The 19,014-nt window shown below is 43.5% G+C and overlaps 1 protein-coding gene and 1 long non-coding RNA gene across 4 annotated transcripts in view; one reads left to right on the forward strand and one right to left on the reverse strand.

Moving 5' to 3' along the window:
- The window catches only part of LOC104695633 (myosin-13), a 26,571-nt gene continuing 7,557 nt past the window's right edge, over positions 1-19,014 (forward strand). Inside the window, exons 1-27 of the mRNA XM_010409557.4 lie at positions 1-204; positions 299-442; positions 534-690; positions 1,252-1,279; positions 1,369-1,480; positions 4,473-4,565; positions 4,662-4,725; positions 4,814-4,912; positions 5,009-5,112; positions 5,327-5,465; positions 5,880-5,998; positions 6,099-6,248; positions 6,328-6,498; positions 6,839-7,148; positions 8,424-8,503; positions 9,054-9,141; positions 9,799-9,916; positions 11,260-11,383; positions 12,218-12,354; positions 13,684-13,939; positions 14,551-14,793; positions 15,464-15,640; positions 16,253-16,398; positions 16,485-16,575; positions 17,346-17,735; positions 17,828-17,954; positions 18,363-18,481. Of these exons, the coding sequence (XP_010407859.3) occupies positions 1-204; positions 299-442; positions 534-690; positions 1,252-1,279; positions 1,369-1,480; positions 4,473-4,565; positions 4,662-4,725; positions 4,814-4,912; positions 5,009-5,112; positions 5,327-5,465; positions 5,880-5,998; positions 6,099-6,248; positions 6,328-6,498; positions 6,839-7,148; positions 8,424-8,503; positions 9,054-9,141; positions 9,799-9,916; positions 11,260-11,383; positions 12,218-12,354; positions 13,684-13,939; positions 14,551-14,793; positions 15,464-15,640; positions 16,253-16,398; positions 16,485-16,575; positions 17,346-17,735; positions 17,828-17,954; positions 18,363-18,481 (3,990 nt within the window). The remainder of the gene's footprint in view (positions 205-298; positions 443-533; positions 691-1,251; positions 1,280-1,368; positions 1,481-4,472; positions 4,566-4,661; positions 4,726-4,813; positions 4,913-5,008; positions 5,113-5,326; positions 5,466-5,879; positions 5,999-6,098; positions 6,249-6,327; positions 6,499-6,838; positions 7,149-8,423; positions 8,504-9,053; positions 9,142-9,798; positions 9,917-11,259; positions 11,384-12,217; positions 12,355-13,683; positions 13,940-14,550; positions 14,794-15,463; positions 15,641-16,252; positions 16,399-16,484; positions 16,576-17,345; positions 17,736-17,827; positions 17,955-18,362; positions 18,482-19,014) is intronic.
- The window catches only part of LOC120410968, a 27,432-nt gene continuing 20,776 nt past the window's right edge, over positions 12,359-19,014 (reverse strand). For all 3 annotated transcript variants that reach the window (XR_005603350.1, XR_005603349.1, XR_005603351.1), the window contains exon 5: positions 12,359-18,463. This is a non-coding gene — a long non-coding RNA (uncharacterized LOC120410968). The remainder of the gene's footprint in view (positions 18,464-19,014) is intronic.

Below are 19,014 nucleotides of genomic sequence, written 5' to 3' on the forward strand. Positions count from 1 at the left end.
ATGAGTTCAGATGCAGAGATGGCAATCTTTGGAGAAGCTGCTCCCTATTTAAGGAAGCCAGAGAAGGAGAGAATTGAAGCCCAGAATCGCCCATTTGATGCTAAGTCAGCCTGTTTTGTAGTAGATGATAAGCAAATGTACGTGAAAGGTACCATACAGAGCAAAGAAGGTGGCAAAGTCACCGTTAAAAAACATGATGACACAGTAAGTGATACCAACTGTTACTCCTATGTGATCCTCCAGTTCAGGCAGTTCCCTGTTTTAGATTTCTCCTGTTGTTCCCTTCCTTTTTTGCTAGACTGTGACTGTAAAGGACGATGAAGTCTTTCCCATGAACCCTCCCAAGTACGATAAAATCGAGGACATGGCCATGATGACCCACCTCCACGAACCCGCTGTGCTGTACAACCTCAAAGAGCGTTACGCAGCCTGGATGATCTACGTAAGTGGCAGCAGCAGCTTCCTTTGGGCAGCGGCAGGAAGTGCTGGGCCAGGCTCAGGGGAAGCCAACGTGCTGTGTCCCTTCCTTGCAGACCTACTCGGGTCTCTTCTGCGTCACCGTCAACCCCTACAAGTGGCTGCCGGTGTACAACCCGGAGGTGGTGACTGGCTACCGAGGCAAGAAGCGCCAGGAGGCCCCTCCACACATCTTCTCCATCTCTGACAACGCCTATCAGTTCATGCTGACTGGTGAGTCGTTTGGCAAAAGTGGAAAGCCCTGATATATGTAAGGCTGGCTGTTTGGTCAAGGAACACTTGCTAGTTCAGGCATTTTAGGTTCTACTCAGTGGTCCCATGGTCCTAGAGCACAGCGCAAGATCAGACCATGAAAATCTTGATGGTGTCTGGGCTATCAGATAATGAAGTAGCTGGCTGTATGGTTCTGTGCCCCCTCTCCTTGTAAGGAATTTAAAGAAATGGTAAAGAAACACAGCAAATAATCAGATTACAGTTAAACAATATTTAAGCCAAGGTCTCTACATAAAAGAAAACACATAGTAAGTGGGAAGCCTTGTAAAGAATCAATGCTTGAAGTTAAATTTTGTGCTATTTCATCCCTGTCTGTACAAAAAAAAAAAAAGGTCCAGATTCACAATAATGTATGTTAATACATCATTTATCTTATCTTGTAAGAAAGTGATAAATATTGATATAATATAGTTCTTTCCCTTGAAGTCAGTTAGTTGTGTCTGAGGAACTGATGCCCTCCACATCTCACTTGAACAGCTCTTTCTCTGATTTTCTTTTCAGATCGACACAACCAGTCAATCCTTATCACGTGAGTATGTTTTGGTACGAGTGACAAAGCTGACAGCAAGTGATGATGTTTCCTGTTTCCTGTAATAATTAACATTTTTATTTCAACAGCGGAGAATCTGGTGCAGGGAAGACTGTGAACACAAAGCGTGTCATCCAGTACTTTGCAACAATTGCAGTCACTGGTGAAAAGAAGAAAGATCCACAGCCTGGCAAAATGCAGGTATGATGTCAGCTCCCCCTTCTAGTATTTGCCCACACTGTGCTAGCTGAAGAGAAAGTACCAATGTGTATTTTGGGGTTGCAGGACTATCTAAAGGCAGAAAGTGTTGTGCAGGTGAGAAGGCAGTCAGGATACACAACCCAAGCACACCTGTGCTCATTTACCCCTGCTGCCCAGCCTCCAAGACCATTTTGTCAATGTAGGAAAGGCCCAAACCTCCATTTACACAGGGGAGTCTTTACCAGAGAGGGGAACATAATGTCAGACAGCAGCTTTCTCTGTGCTGACTGTCCATCTATGTACCTATTCATCAGCATCCTCTGAGATCAGCCACATCCACAGCACCTGAGTGGCTGCACGTGAAAAGAGAGCAGTCAGTTCCCACTGGCACATGGATGTGCCATTCCTGGTCCCTGGTTCATTCCTATTGACAGTGGAAGTGCAGGAACTCTGGACTCCAGAATGGCTGTGCTGAAGTTAAGCATCATTTCAATTGCAGCAGGCAGTAGTTTCCACTGGCTGGTTTGTCTGTCTGTGGTCAACAGAACAGTCCTGAGGGACAGCATGAGAGAAAGGATGGATTTGGGACAGCTGGAACCACTTGCCAGGCAGTCAGAAAGTAACCTCAGAAAGGATCCTTGCAGAAAAGAAAGTGCATGCCTCGATGTCCCTTTGCTGAGCAGCACAGCTGCTGCAATCTGAGCCCACTGGTGAATTTGCAAGGCACAGGCTTCATTCCCCAGCACAGAGGAAGCAACAAACACCCTTGTGGCACAAGTGTGTGCCACCACAGCCTGTGAGATGCTCATCAAAGCGTGTGACGTGTCAGCATGTTATTTGAGTACCCAAGGGCATAGCGGAGCTTAAGGAGATTCCAAGGCTGAATATTCTTTCACTCAGAGGCAGGTGTCTGTGATTGATGGGTTGTTATGGCCAAGGCAAGTTCATCACAAGCACTCTTTCCATCAGCACCATGTTAGAATCTCCTGGGCTCAGCTTTCATCAGCTGCTCACTATGCCAGGACTGATCTCAGAAAAGCTTCAAGACAGCTGAGACATGTACAGACCATGTGTGATAGAGGGAAAATCACCTGGCTCTCAGACTGACAGTAATCTGTTCTGCCCTCTTCCGAGTATTCACAGAATACCCTATTTTTTTAGCATTTCAGTCTCTGTGACAATAGTATGTTCCTCCTTATAAGGGCATTAAATGAAACACTCAGGTTGTTCAGCCCAGCATTCAATGGCAGATACAAGCTGAAATCAGATGCCAGGCAATGGTATAGGAATAAGGGAAACATGTAACAGCATTTCCCCAAAATATGGTCTCAGCCTCCAGCACTTTGTCACCCAGTCTGTAGACAGGACTCCAGAATGAACTCGTGTAAAGAATTGCCATGTCTTCTTCCACACTGTTATCCATGTACAGTGGTGCTGTTTGGGTTCCCTGGTTACAGCTGTGCACTCAAAAGAGTGCACTCAAAAGAGGCTTGGTGTTGGTGTAGTCAGCTGCACTGACACACATTCCTCTCCTCTCCTCTCCTCTCCTCTCCTCTCCTCTCCTCTCCTCTCCTCTCCTCTCCTCTCCTCTCCTCTCCTCTCCTCTCCTCTCCTCTCCTCTCCTCTCCTCTCCTCTCCTCTCCTCTCCTCTCCTCTCCTCTCCTCTCCTCTCCTCTCCTCTCCTCTCCTCTCCTCTCCTCTCCTCTCCTCTCCTCTCCTCTCCTCTCCTCTCCTCTCCTCTCCTCTCCTCTCCTCTCCTCTCCTCTCCTCTCCTCTCCTCTCCTCTCCTCTCCTCTCCTCTCCTCTCCTCTCCTCTCCTCTCCTCTCCTCTCCTCTCCATCACTTAGAAAGCTGAAAGATACATGTGAGAGGGCATGGTTCTATGGATTTAGGATTTTTTATTAAAAAAGCGATATAGAGCTCCATACAGTACTGTGTTGCCTTAATTTTAGAGGTCCCTCTCCACGGTGGACTAACAAAAACTAATTTAAACCTGCTGTGCCATCTGCAGACAGTGCTGGGAAGGGCAGCCCCTCTCCCCTGCAATATGCTCAAGGCTGCACTGAGCACTACACACACAAAGATGCAGCAACTGAAACAGCGCCGCTCACCTTTCATCTGATATAAACCAATTTATCTTTTTTTTTTTCCCTTATTCTTTGATTTCCATCTGTCTTGGAAATTATCCCTGGCAACACATTCATGCCCTGATTATGTAGGATCAGTCATGACTTTGCTAGAGTCACACTAGTGACTCTGCTTCCTGGACTGTATTGCACCAAAAAGGAGAGACATCATGTCACAGAAGCTTTTCTTCTTCCATATTTTTGTGCCTACCAAGAGAGATACAAGACAGTGTCAAAACTTTACATGTTGATCATTCCTTCTGCAACAATGCAGCGAAAAAAGAAAAAAAAGAATCGAAGAGTCTGTGTCCTCTGCTTATCTAAGCTTGGTATTTGAGCATCAGGCTTTGTCCATGTCCCAGTCTTCAAAGCATGCTGAGAGCTGTATTCCTGCATCCTGAAAGGCTGCTGCTGTTTGAATGCAACTGCAACATTTTACATTCTCCCTTGGTAGGTGTTTCCTACCAAAGTCTGTACTTCTCTCTGTGTGTTGTGGGCTCAAGCAACCTTCAAAAAAAGTCCAGAATTCTCACATTTTCCTTAGCTGCCAAGGCCTTTGTGAACAGGAATGTGGAAACACCTCTCATACAGCCCTGAACTCCACTGCAGTGACTTTGTATGTGATATCCAATATGTGGTATCAGATACAAGAAGCAAGCAAAAGACAGATCTGTCTTTCAGCACACTTCCCTTTGAAACCATTGGCCATATCCATGAGTGCTGGCTGATGAGTGCTTAAGAGCTCTGTTAATTTTTAGGTGTAAATCACATGTGATATGTAAAAATTATCTGTAATATTCCTTTTGCAATATTTGTTATTTGCTAAGTAGTAAAGTTTGATAAGAAGCATTTTCTTCTGCAACCAGGGAACTCTGGAGGACCAGATCATCCAGGCCAACCCACTGCTGGAGGCTTTTGGCAATGCCAAGACTGTGAGGAATGACAACTCCTCACGCTTTGTGAGTTCATTTCAGATTTGTTGGAATGAAGATATTTAATGCAAGTCTCATTCATTGATTGTCATAACCAATGGTTTGATCTGCACTCCTTGATAGGGAAAATTCATCCGGATTCACTTTGGACCTACCGGCAAGCTGGCCTCTGCAGATATTGAAACCTGTGAGTTGGAGCAAGTCAGTGCGAGCAGAATGCATGCTTTTGCAAGCTCAATTTATCAGGAGACTAACAGCACCTCTCTTTTGGTTAGATCTCCTGGAGAAATCCAGAGTCACCTTTCAGCTGTCTAGTGAAAGGAGCTATCATATTTTTTACCAGATAATGTCCAACAAGAAGCCAGAGCTCATTGGTGAGTGCCAACAGTGCTGGGCTTGGCTCAATGAATGCTTTCTCTTCCCACTGTGACCTGCCCCAGTGCCACTAAAGGGGACCCATATACCTGCAGATCTCCTCCTTATCTCCACCAACCCCTATGACTTCCTCTATGTGAGCCAAGGAGAAGTCACGGTTGCCAGCATTGATGACAGCGAGGAGCTGCTGGCAACAGATGTGAGTAGAGCAGAGCAGCCCTGCAGCCAGTCCAGCTGCAGCCAGGGAGGTCTGGCCAGCCAGGCCCAGCACCGGGCTCTGCTGCCCAGTGCCACGGGACTGGGATGGTGCTGACACACTCAGCACAGGCAGGGACAGAAACCCCACCTGCCCCCTGTGCTTCAGCTTGCCTGAAGAACTTTGTGCTTTCCCAACTTGCCTGTTGCCTCTGCAGAATGCTGTGGACATCCTGGGCTTCAGCCCTGATGAGAAGGTGGGGATATACAAGCTGACAGGGGCTGTCATGCACTATGGGAACATGAAATTCAAGCAGAAGCAGCGGGAGGAGCAGGCGGAGCCAGACGGCACAGAAGGTAGGGCTGATTGCAGAGTTTGCTTGTGAGCTGCACCAGCAGAGAGCAGCAACCCGGCCCCAGAAAGTGCCCAGCACTTTGAAAATTATTTTCCTTTCCAGAAACTAGTTTTTTTAATGATCGTTTCAAGTTTCACAAAGTCAGTGATTTAATTTATGCTCTACAAGGAAACAGAAAGACATAAAACTTAAGCGTTGCTGGAGCCCTCCAGGCACAGACACAGGATTGTGTTGCAGCTGAGACATTGCCTTTGGAGCAGGGGGTATATTCTCCATGAGACTGGAGAGGAGCTTCTCTTGACAATAGATCCATTTGAGTTGCACTAAAAATAGGGTCCTTGTAACAGAAACATCCCAGAGGACCAGGACACCTTTCTTTGTCTCTACTGAACTCATTTGCTGTCTCTGATCCTAGTGGCTGACAAAGCTGGCTACTTGATGGGTCTGAATTCTGCTGATTTGCTCAAGGCTTTATGCTATCCCAGGGTGAAAGTTGGGAATGAATATGTAACCAAAGGACAAAATGTCCAACAGGTACATAAACAGCTCATCAGCTTTTCAATTTCTTCAGAGTGTTCTTTCAACTTTAAAGCTAACTCAGCATTGGTTACTGCCATGTCTGTGCTTCTCACAGGTGTACAATTCAGTGGGTGCATTGGCTAAATCAGTCTATGAGAAGATGTTCCTGTGGATGGTTCTTCGCATCAACCAGCAGCTGGATACGAAGCAGCCCAGACAGCACTTCATTGGTGTCCTGGACATTGCTGGCTTTGAGATCTTTGATGTGAGTTCCAATAGGAACACTTACCCACTGAGGACTGCTTGAAACTAACCAGCATTTTTATTGTATTTTGAATTTGTAGTTCAACAGCCTGGAGCAGCTGTGCATCAACTTCACCAATGAGAAACTGCAACAGTTCTTCAACCACCACATGTTCGTGCTGGAGCAGGAGGAGTACAAGAAGGAGGGAATTGAATGGGAGTTCATTGACTTTGGCATGGACCTGGCTGCCTGCATTGAGCTCATTGAGAAGGTAGAAGAAATCTTTTCATTGTAGGAGAGCACATTTCTTTTATGATCATTTATTTTAGTTCACTCGTTCTTGATAAAATGACATATTACTGTTGAATTACCTTCTCATATCAAAATAAGCAGCTTATAAAACCAAAGCTTTTGGAACAATGGGCTGTCTCTGCACAAACAATGGTTTCCTGAACAACATGGCTGGGGTGGAAGGGAGAATGCCTACACAATATTAATCTGATGACTTTGACAACTGCCTGTAACAGTGAGGTGAACCTCAAGTCTTATTCCATGCAGTAATGGCTCCCCTCCCACCTCTTACTTTCTTTATGTATCCATATTTCTCCCAGCCCATGGGCATCTTCTCCATCCTGGAAGAGGAGTGCATGTTCCCCAAGGCAACTGACACCTCTTTCAAGAACAAGCTCTATGACCAGCACCTGGGCAAGTCCAGCAGCTTCCAGAAGCCCAAGCCTGCCAAAGGCAAGGCTGAGGCCCACTTCTCCCTGGTGCACTATGCTGGCACAGTGGACTACAACATCTCTGGCTGGCTTGACAAGAACAAGGACCCTCTGAATGAAACTGTTGTGGGGTTGTACCAGAAATCATCCTTGAAGCTGTTGTCCTTCCTTTTTTCTAACTACGCTAGTGCAGAAACAGGTAAGTGCTTTTTTGGTGATAACCAATAAGGGAAAAATCAACTAACACCTACTTCTGCTTCTCCTCTCTGTGGTTCAAGGCTACCAACCCCTAAGGTGACCTTGTGTGCAACCAGATATGCCAACAATAAGACACTAACATGCAGAACTGCTGGAAACACCACATTTATGTGCTGCACAGAAGTAAAGCACAGCAAGTCCAAACCCAAGTGACAGGAGGTGTGTGTTTCCTGACTGATTGTGTTGTGAATCACCTGCATGTTTACTCAGCCACTAGACAGGGCCAAATAAATGTGCAAAGTGCAAGCATTTTAGTCTTTGTAGACAGAGTTTTGTTTCTGGAGGGGTACTGGAAGAGCTAAAAGGATACCATGGACCTATTTCATATCCAGCTGAGCAGTCCTGGTGTTACGACAGAAAAACAGAGAGTCAGAGAAAAAATTTAGAAGTCCTCTATGGGCATCAGAGCGCAGTCCCATCTCTTGCCCTTTTTTGTGTGTGAAGACCATCAAGTTAGACAGTCAGTAGGTCTGCCTTACTAAAAATGGCCACCCAGATTTCTACCAAAAACCCCCAATATTCTGGTAGCCTGGATGCTGGGCAAAAAAGCAGAGGCAGTGTACAGCAGTAGTCAAGTCAATGACAGACAAAGTGTTAAGTCCATCAGACTTACAGTTCACAGGGTCTGAGGCTCAAGAGACTCGATTTAATTGGGTTCACAGGTGTAGCAAATATGGAAAGACACTGAGCTGCTTGGACTTGTATTCCCGAGACTAAAATTTGCGTCCTGCCGTAACTCAGAATAGAGCTGTATTATTCACCTGAAATACTGGATTAGGAGATTTTTTTTTTTTTAATAGGAGACTTCCCTGCACTGATAAATGGATGTCTGAGTCACATTCTTGTGGTCTTCCACCTAATTAAATTTTGGTTTTTTAAAATTTTGGTTTTTTAAATGGGGCTTTGTGTAATAGTGAAAGCAATATGTGACCAGGAGCACAGAGTACACCATCAGGAAACTTACACCAGGCCAAAATGTCCTTCCATACCAGCAAAGCCACATACACCGTAATGCAACGTGAGTCTTGCATTTGAGACCAAGCACACTGCCCTCTGATCAACAACTACGCAGCAGCACTTCACTAAACTCTCAGGGAGCTGCATGCCAGTATCTAAAATTAAGTATTTTATTGGTCCATGGCCCAAGCAAGGAAGGTGAGGCCTACAAAATGTACTGCTTATTCTAACTGTTCACCTCCCATCTACTTCTTCCAAGGTGATAGTGGTGGTGGTGGTGGCAAGAAGGGTGCTAAGAAGAAGGGGGGCTCTTTCCAGACAGTGTCTGCTGTGTTCAGGGTATGTGAATTTCTTTTTATATGAGCCATGCTTCCACAAAATGATCTGAGGGCTGGAACACCTGTCCTATAAAAAAAAGCTGAGAGAGTTGGGGTTGCTCAGCCTGGGGAAGAGAAGATTCCAGGGAAACCTTACTCTGGTTTTTCGATATATAAAAGGGGGATTATCAGAAAGACAGAAAAAGACTTTTTACCAGGGCCTGTAGTGACAGGACAAAAGGCAATGATTTTAAACTGGAAGAGGGTAGATCTTAATTGGATATAAGAAAAAAAAATTTTCACTCTGAGGGTGGTGAGGCCCTGGCACAAGTTGCCCAGAGAAGATGTGGTTGCCCTGTCCCTGGAAGTGTTTATGGGCAGGTTGGATGGGGCTTGGAGCAACCTGGGACAGTGGAAGGTGCCCCTGCCTAGGACAGTGATGCTGGGCTCGATGACCTTTGAAGGCCTCTTCCAAGCCAAACCATTCTGTGATTCTATAGCTCCCTGAAATTAAATAGGAATGCAAAAGCTTTGTAGCTTGAAGTTGAAACCCTTGTTTCGATCTATCACAGGAAAACCTGAATAAATTGATGACTAACCTGAGAAGCACCCATCCTCACTTTGTGCGCTGCCTGATCCCCAACGAGACCAAGACACCTGGTAAGTCCATCATTATATTCTGAAGACATGGGACTGACAGGAACTGGCCTGTTAAGCTTCCACACCGATTTCCCAAATAGCTCCCTCTGCATGTGAAGTCCTTTTGGGGGTTGGCCTGCAAGACAGTAACAAGGGGAACTTTTTTGTGTTGTCTACTGTGACTGAAAAATTTTGGGCATTACATGGTCCACAAGTTACCCATCCTTGCTTAATGTGTGTTCAGAACTGAAGGTGATAAAAATATGCTTGATTACAGCTGATATAATTGTCTGTTGTGGGTAACAGCATTAGAAAATCCCTTGTCTGGATGGCACTACACTGTGCCACCTTTGCCTACATCCAGTGAGGAGGCTGATGCTGTTGGAGATTTTCCAGTTGGTCTCCTAAAGCACCATCCTGTCATTTTTTGAGAAATGTGGCCTGATGCCTTTTCACAAGCACTGCTAGCCCTTGCATTCTTAGCAAAGCTCACTGATGCAACTCTCCACAACTTGTATGAATTGAAGGCATGTTCTGTCTGCACTTCCTGCATCTTTAATCAAGAGCTGCTTGAATTAAAAAAAAAAAAAAAAAAAGAAGAGATCATTCTGGAATGCTAATACATATGAAGATTCCTTGGAATAAAAACAGGATCATGATGGATGTATTTTGTTTAAGGTGTAATGGACCATTACTTGGTGATGCATCAGCTGCGGTGCAATGGGGTTCTGGAAGGCATCCGAATCTGCAGGAAGGGGTTTCCAAGCAGAATCCTTTATGCAGACTTTAAGCAACGGTAGGTCCTCAGTCACTACTTACTGTCTGTTGAGAAAAGGCCTCAGTAAACACACAGCTCAGGTGACATGTCTGGTGACACCATGGAGAGACACTTTCCCAGTCAGACGAGATTAGTGGCATTGGAGGGAACCAAGTCATTAATACTGTTTTGAGGTCACTCCAGTGTTTCCCTCTCTGACCAGACCAGAGATTTCTTGATACATCAGAACCAGTGTAATTTCTAAACAGAAGCCAATGCCTGATGATTCAAAGAGATGCAAAACACTTGCAGTGTAATGAATAAGGTGCCATTGTCGACTAGTCTTTGAAGCCTTCCAGAGTACAGATACAAAGTCAATCCACACGAGCCTCCTCACAGTGCTCTGTCTCTGGCCTTGATTTCTTCATCTTTAAAATGGAGACAACTAAACTGGTTCATGTGGGCTCAGTTGCCACAGAGTGCTAAACCAGAACCATCTGCTGTTCTAGTTACATGTAGCACCTCTCATGCTGCACTGGTGTGAAAAGGACCCAAGATCTCTCTAAAGATGTCCTGCAACCTGGTGTTCAGTGAGGGATCAGCTAGTCTCGATTGTCAAATTTTAATTTGAAGTGACAGATGAAAGAATCCGTCCATAATGGCCATGGTCCAGAACCACAGAGTGCTTTAGGAATGATAATGGAAGCCAAAAATAGAGACAATTATCACTGTCATGATTTTACATACTCTTTTTCAAGGTAGACTTGAGAATAAGAAGTACTCCAGTGTACAGTCACACATCCACATTGCTGTATCAGAAGAAACCCCTTTAGAAGGATTAGATGGTCCTGTCCACAACACAGGATTACCTTAATCATTTAGCAAAATGATAAGATTTCTGTTAGCACTTACACATTAATACCATGTCATTTTCCATCCACTCAAGCATTCAGTGGTACAACTTGTAGAGACTGAGCTGTGCAAGATCTGCATTTGGAATATAGCTATCTTTGTCAGTAGTTTTAATTAACCTTCATCTCTAATTTGAGTAGCATTCCTCTGATCAATGAAACAAGTTGAGAAGAGGTTGACATGTTCTATGCTCTTCCTAATTTCTGGATCTGCAGACACTCTTTAAGTATGTGCCTTAGATTTGTACGTAGCAGCACACTGTGTTGTTACACAACCAACAGATTCCTCTTAAGAGTAGATGTGTCCCCTTTTCATCATGTTTTGTTCAACCAAGCACCACTGTCTAGATTTTAGATGACATATTCAGCTGCTTTTAGGCAGCTCAGTTTTCATGTATTTTTATGACATACAATGGATCCTATTTTCCTCATCCTCTTTGCAACCAGTTCTTGCAACCTGTCTTACCACAGGTACAAGATCCTTAACGCCTCAGCCATTCCAGAAGGCCAATTCATTGACAGCAAAAAGGCTTCGGAAAAGCTTCTTTCCTCCATTGATGTGGACCACAACCAATATAAATTTGGCCACACCAAGGTAAAGTCCTTGTGGAACAGTAGGTATAATTAAGCAAAATATTTTGTTTGTTGAAAGTGTTTCTTGCATACTAAATCAGCCTTCATGATGATTATGAACAAAGTACACCACTAGCAAGATGGACTACAGAGAACTTGTGTGGTTCTACTGTGAGGGGCAGCACTGCCAGCCCTGGGAACACCATGTTATCAGAATGACCCAGTGTGGCTGCAACTAGATTTTCTGCTGCTTCTTTCTCAAGCCAGTGGAACGTATTTATGTCAGTGGAGGCTGGACGGGCTCAGACAAGTCCCCCTACTACTCAGGGGATTCAAGAACACCAAGTGTGTCTTCCATACCCAAAGCAGTGTTAGGTGAGACACTGTTCTTTGGTCAGCACAACCCAGTCCTTGCTATCTCTGGATAAAAAACCAATTGCCTACATTACTGAACAGACATAGGATCACAGGGCGGTTTGGGTTGGAAGGGACCTTAAAGATAAACTGGTTCCAACCACTCTGCCATGGGCAGGGACACCTTCCACAATCCCAGGTTGCTCCAAGCCCCGTCCAACCTGACCTTGGACACTTCCAGGGATGAAATAAATTTTCCATAAACTACACTGGAGCAGACATCAAATAACACCACAATAATATGGTTAGGTCATACACAGAGTGACTTTTCATGAATCACAGGAACACTGAGGATTTAAATACTGACAGAAAATTTCTCTAGCTCTTAAACCCTTCCCCTGCAGGCATTTTTCCTAAACTACCTTGTACTACCCTGCATCAGCTGTCAATGGCCATGTATCTACCTAAGCCTCAAACTGTTTGACCCTTTTTTATGTTCTAGGTGTTCTTCAAGGCAGGTCTCCTGGGACTCCTAGAAGAGATGAGAGATGAGAAGCTTGTGAGCCTCATCACTCATACACAAGCTATATGCAGAGGGTACCTCATGAGAACTGAATTTAAAAAGATGAATGAAAGAAGGTAATATAAGCAAACATGAGCGATTTTACTGTGTCAGACCAAAGCTCCATCGGTGTAATACATTGTCTCAGGCAAAAAGCTGTCCTTGGGATAGAACCTTAGAAATCACGGGGGAACAGAGCAAGTACAAACAATCAAACAGAGCAAGTACAAACAATCAGCTTCCTCCTGAGAGTCTCACAAATTCTGGCAGTGTCTGTTTAGCAATGGGACCCTGCAGCTGGACCACAGTACTGAGTTTTAACAAGGAACCTTTCCTCCAGGAATGCACTTACTGTTTTCAACCTTTAAAGAATCCTGTGGCAGAGACAGCCAACTGAAGAAGGGCTAAGGTTTTTCTGTTTTCAACATGTTGTCTCATCATTTAATTGGATCACACTGATTTTGTAGGGAATGAGGTGTAATCACCCTCTGCTCTCCCTTTCTTTAATTTCCTTCCCTGGCTCCACCATCTAAGATGAACAATCCTAGCTTGGACAGAGAAGTACTCCTTACTTTCAACTATTCCACATCCCCTTCAGCTTTTCATTCATCCCCTTTGAGATGGGATGAATCATGCAAAATTTAGAGTTCAGGAGTGACAGAACTGGACAAAACAAGCAAACTTTCTTGAATGTTGTTGGCAAGTGAAAGTTTTAGGGGGAGCAAGGCTTGCATAAATGTACAGGATACTCTGCCAAATAATTGCTTTTATTTGTAATACTCTGCAGCATATATTTAGCTCAGGTGTTTCCTGAGCCAGCCATAGTTTCTAAGAATTCAATAACTCTTACTGGATTTCTCTGCAAGGAATTGTCTAATGTCCCTTTGCGCTATGGGCATTAACAATATCCTTTGTATTCAACACCATAAAAGTGTTTCCTTTTTTTTTTTCAGTTTCTGTCTTAATAATTTCTAATATGGTATTTTGAGTGACCCAAAAAGCACCAAGCTGCTGTTCCCACAATTGGCAGTAACTTCCAGCTTTGTAATCTTAGCAGCAGTACTTGAAGGATGTCTGTCTTCACTCTGGTATTTACCTGAGCACTTGCATTTTCCTTGAGACTGAGGAAAGTCTCAGAGATTCCCAGTCAATATGCCAGAGAAGTCTGTCTGTTTTGTAGTATTTCTTCCTCATATATTCAGACAATAGATACTAGTCAAGCTACTGAACCAGACATTCTGCAATAAGGGCCTAAAATGACTCTTTAATAAAAGCAAGGGAGGTGAGGAAAAAAATTCTTGTGCAAGTGTTCTTGAGGTAAATGCTGATGCCATGTGGCAAATAATCAGAGTATGTTTCCAGCTCAAGTCTCACCACCCTCACAAACTGGTTTCATGTGTTTTCAGAGAATCTATTTATATTATCCAATACAATGTCCGTGCATTCATGAATGTCAAACACTGGCCATGGATGAAATTGTACTTCAAGATCAAGCCCTTGCTGAAGAGTGCAGAGTCTGAGAAGGAGATGGCCAACATGAAGGAGGAGTTTGAGAAAACCAAGGAAGAGCTTGCAAAGTCTGAGGCAAAGCGGAAGGAGCTGGAGGAGAAAATGGTGAAGCTTGTGCAGGAGAAAAATGACCTGCAGCTCCAGGTTCAGTCTGTGAGTAACCTCCATCTTCAGATTCACTCCACTTCCTCTGCTGCTCTTTTTCTCCTCTTTTCCATTGTCCTCTATAAACAGGCATGCAATAGGGACGAAGTCTCCCCTGCTTTGTCTCTGGTCGTGTCACTTACACCTAAGCAAGGTGCAAAGCATACACCAAATATCAGTAGGAATACAGGAAGTTCCAACACCCTCACCAGTGGAAGAATCAGACATTCTACAGTATATATAATGTGCTCCTCGTAGTGGTGTCTGACTCGGGATGAAATATAGGCCGTTTCCACATCTGCTGCCATTATAATGCAGAGGCAGGGCAGGAGTGCTTTTCTGTCAGAGGCAGGACTGAAAACTGTGGAATCTGCTTTTCTCTGGAATACTGCTGAAAAGAGATTGAAATTGCACCTGTAAGGTTCTGAAAGATAATAAAATATTACATGGCCAAGAGCAGTCTGGTGCAAGTGGACATGTCACTTGCTGTCGGAAAGCATCCAACTTTGAAAGCAATTGAGTTTCAAAGAAGCCCCTGTATTGTTTCACTCACCAAGGGTCTTAACTGTCCTTTGTCATTTTTCTGATAAATATAATGCACCTTCGATGTGTTCTGACAGGAGAGTGAAAACCTAGCTGATGCTGAAGAGAGATGTGAAGGACTCATTAAAAGTAAAATCCAGCTAGAAGCTAAAATTAAAGAACTAAATGAAAGATTGGAGGATGAAGAAGAGACAAATGCTGAACTGACAGCAAAGAAGAGGAAACTTGAAGATGAGTGCTCAGAGCTGAAGAAAGATATTGATGACCTTGAGATGACTCTGGCCAAAGTGGAAAAGGAGAAGCATGCAACAGAGAATAAGGTGACAGAGGAATCAGGGAATTATTCTTCCCCACACAGCACTCCTATACAGCTTGTCAGTTTTGTGGAAAATTGTAGTCACCTCTAAGTGCTCTGAATAGAAGTGAGATGTGTCCAATGCATAGGAGAGAGGTATTTTCACTTAATCAATCAGCTGACAGAATTGTTTCTGTTAAGGTTCTTTGTGATGTTATCATAGTTTGTTTCACTTTTATGGAAAACCTAACATATTTTTGGCTATGCTTAGCACTTGATCATCTCTTTTTAAAGAATCTGACTTGCTGAGAATTTACAGCTGTTTTCATAGCAAATATATCCTATGCAGGAAAGATATTCCTTGAGCAAGAGCAACTCAGAGGGCTTTTGTAAATCCCAATGGGAAAAACTTGCAGAGGAAAGTGAAAATCGAGCACGTTTCACTATAAAATTTAGTAGGATAGGACTGGGGATCAAAAACAACTAAAGCAGGAATTTCTACCACTGCAGGATCAGAGAGATGAGACTCTCAGCCATGATAAATGCTGCTGCCCTCATTACAATTAATATAAACATTCTGCGGGGAGCATTTGGACTATATGCATGCGAGGTTTTGCAAGGATGCACTCACTGTGTTCTCAGTCTGCCATTTCTCAAGGCATCCCCTCACGGGATGGATGCTGGCTGTCTAACAGGTAAAGAATCTCACCGAAGAGATGGCAGCTCTGGATGAAAATATTTCTAAACTCACTAAGGAGAAAAAGGCCCTCCAGGAAGCCCACCAGCAGACACTGGATGACTTGCAAGTTGAGGAAGACAAAGTCAGCACCCTCGCCAAAGCCAAGACCAAACTGGAGCAGCAAGTAGATGATGTAAGTAAAACTTCTTGGGCTGTGTATATGTACACTGTGACAGATTACAGCAGACTAAAAATCTGTAGTTGGGAGAATAAGCAACACATAAAGCAGACAAGCCAGCTCTAATAATTTCAGCTAATAAATCATTGCTAATTGACAGGGAATTGTGGAATCCAGCACATCTATGATGTTCATCACCAGGTATTTCAGCAGTGTAGACTTTTGTGATCTGATTTAACCCATTAGCTGGAGCAGGAGAGCTGTGACAGTTTGAAGGTTGCTGCAGAGTTGTTTGTGTGTGCATATACTCCAGGAAGTTATGAATACTGGGAATTTGTCCATATTTAGCAGTCTATATGCTAGAAACTGCAGCTACTGGAAAAATTAAATTTCTGTTTTTTCAAAAACTGGTATTTCAACTGTGCACAGCCAAGCTGTGGACAGTTCAATGTCTGAAACTAAATCACCACGGCAGCTCTGGTCTCACGGTGAGAGTGCCACACAGGAGAAGATGCCCCAATTATTTTCTCTATTCATCAATTTCCAACTTAGTTAGATTTTTAAATTTAGTATAGTTACTTTTGAAGTATAATTTATGTTTTTCGAAGTATGTTTTATGTGTTTTAGCTTGAAGCATCTCTGGAACAAGAGAAGAAGCTGCGAATGGACCTTGAGAGAGCAAAGAGAAAGCTGGAGGGTGATCTGAAAATGTCTCAGGATTCCATCATGGATCTGGAGAATGATAAGCAACAAATGGATGACAGGCTAAAGAAGTATTACACTGACTTGTTATGCTCTGAATTCTGAAATTAATGTTTTATCTTAACCATATTGAATTTGCCTTCTTGTTCTTTAACAGAAAGGATTTTGAAATTAGCCAGTTGCAAAGTAAAATTGAAGATGAGCAGGCTCAAAGTTCTCAGCTGCAAAAGAAAATTAAGGAGATTCAGGTAAAGTCTAGGAGTTATTAATAATTTTAGTAGCAAGCACAAATTTCTTAGAATTAACTGGTATTTATTCTTAGATCATTCTACAAAAACATTTTCCCTCACATTAATAAAACCATTAATATGGGACTCTGGGTGCTGTTCCCATCTAAGGGCACTTTTACAGAAACTCTGGCCTCTAATCACACATGACTATGTAGGAAATTTCTTAGTGAACATTGTGGCAGGCTTTGAAAATGTCACAGATGTGCAGCCACAGAGAATCACTTTTCTAAGAAAACAACAGAATGTGACATAATGTGTCATGATCAGGACAAAGATCACCTTCTAAACGCAGAACCAGGAAGAGAGCTCTCTTCAGTGCTATTACCCCATGATTGCTCATCTGGAAGTTCCTTCCACCCTGTTTGCTGATGCAGAAAGGACACTGCTTTGTTTTGGCCTGACTTCTGGGAAATTTCTAAGACATTCACATTCCTTTATATTTTCCAGCGACACTCCCTCTATTTCTTCAGGAAAGTGCAACTCTAAAGCCTTCAAAAAATAATAAACCCATTCTGAGCTATAACATAAAATAAAGTATCAGATTTTACATTCACTATTGTTCCAAAACTGAATACTATCTCTCCTAGGACACAATACAGTGAAATTTCTAGTGGTACTTGTCTTTCTATGCCTGTATTAATGGATGTGAATGCTTGCTCTTTATTCCTTAGTGATAATTTTAAACCTGTCCATTTAAAAGTCCTCTTTTAACCAATTAACTCTCACAGGCCCGTATTGAGGAGCTGGAGGAGGAGATTGAGGCAGAGCGAACCTCTCGCGCTAAAGCAGAAAAGCATCGGGCTGACCTGTCGAGGGAGCTGGAGGAGATCAGCGAGCGCCTGGAAGAAGCAGGAGGGGCGACAGCAGCTCAGATTGAGATGAACAAGAAGCGTGAGGCAGAATTCCAGAAGATGCGCCGTGACCTGGAAGAGGCCACGCTGCAGCACGAAGCCACGGCTGCCGCCCTGCGCAAGAAGCACGCGGACAGCACCGCTGAGCTGGGGGAGCAGATCGACAACCTGCAACGCGTGAAGCAGAAGCTGGAGAAGGAGAAGAGTGAGCTGAAGATGGAGATTGATGACTTGGCCAGCAACATGGAGTCTGTCTCCAAGGCCAAGGTCGCTGCACAGGAAGAAGTATTTCTCATTGTTAGCATTGCTCTTCTGAACAACTAGATGAGCTGAGGGATGTTTTTTCTATCTCTTCACAGAGCAATCTGGAGAAGATGTGCCGAGCTCTTGAAGACCAGTTCAGTGAAGTCAGAGCCAAAGATGATGAACATGTGCGGCTAATTAACGATCTGAACACACAGAAAACACGTCTGCAGACTGAGAACGGTACGTCCCTTGATGAAATGTAATACTCCAGTATCAAGTAATTAAATATGCTGCCTGAATGTCTGTGTGTTTTGTAACATATTCCTCACTTGGTGAGCTGAACAAAACTCAGAACGTAGAATCTCCTCCTGGTGGCAGTCATAGAAACTCTACCCAAGGACACATACAGCCAAACCAGCAGTGCTGTCAGTCAAAATGAACATGTGAGTTTGTGCTCAGTTCATCTTTTCTTTGATGCCAGCACAGCATTTCTCTTGAACAGCTTTTCCTATGGGAATGCAATTGCTACTCTCTCTTCAGTTTACCACATTATATCTTGTAATCCCTTTCTACATGGCCAGCTGCTGTCATTCATTTGTTTTATGTCTCGTATCTCTGTATTTAAAAAAATCAATGTTTTCATGTTAGGTGAACTCACTCAGCAACTGGAGGAGAAGGAGTCCTTGATTTCTCAGTTAACTCGAGGCAAACATACTTTCACTCAGCAGACTGAAGAGCTGAAGAGACAGCTAGAGGAAGAAAATAAGGTGACTTGCTTTCAATTGGAACAACAAATTTTAAAATAAATCAATGTACTAAAAAAATAAATTTGATTTCTCCTCAGAGAAGAGACATCAGAACAGTGAAAATTGTGAACTTTGACTTGGAATACAACACAGAGAGGAGACACTAAAAATTAAATAGGCAAGACTGTTTAAGCCCTTCTCATCATGACTTCTGAACTTCAAAAACATGAGAGAAGTGAATGAAAGCAGCTCTGTGCCTATACCTAGTACTGCTACTGGAAATCCCTGAATCAAAGCAAGGGAAAAAAAAGGAAATAGAGCAGGAGTGCTTTCACCTTGTCTGTTGGATTTATTTTGCCTCTGCCTGAAACACTTGGTGCAGATGCGTTTGAGAAGTGTTATCCCAGACAAGATGGGCAAGCACCTGACCTTGTTTAACAACATCAAGTCTGAAACACAGAGTCCCTAATGTTACTCATTTTGCTCCTTCTGTTTCCCTAGCAACTGTAGCACATGGATAGGGAGATAAGAATATTTTACTGGAAAAATATCCA

Source organism: Corvus cornix, chromosome 18 (genome assembly GCF_000738735.6).
Source record: "Corvus cornix cornix isolate S_Up_H32 chromosome 18, ASM73873v5, whole genome shotgun sequence".
NCBI lineage: Eukaryota > Metazoa > Chordata > Aves > Passeriformes > Corvidae > Corvus > Corvus cornix.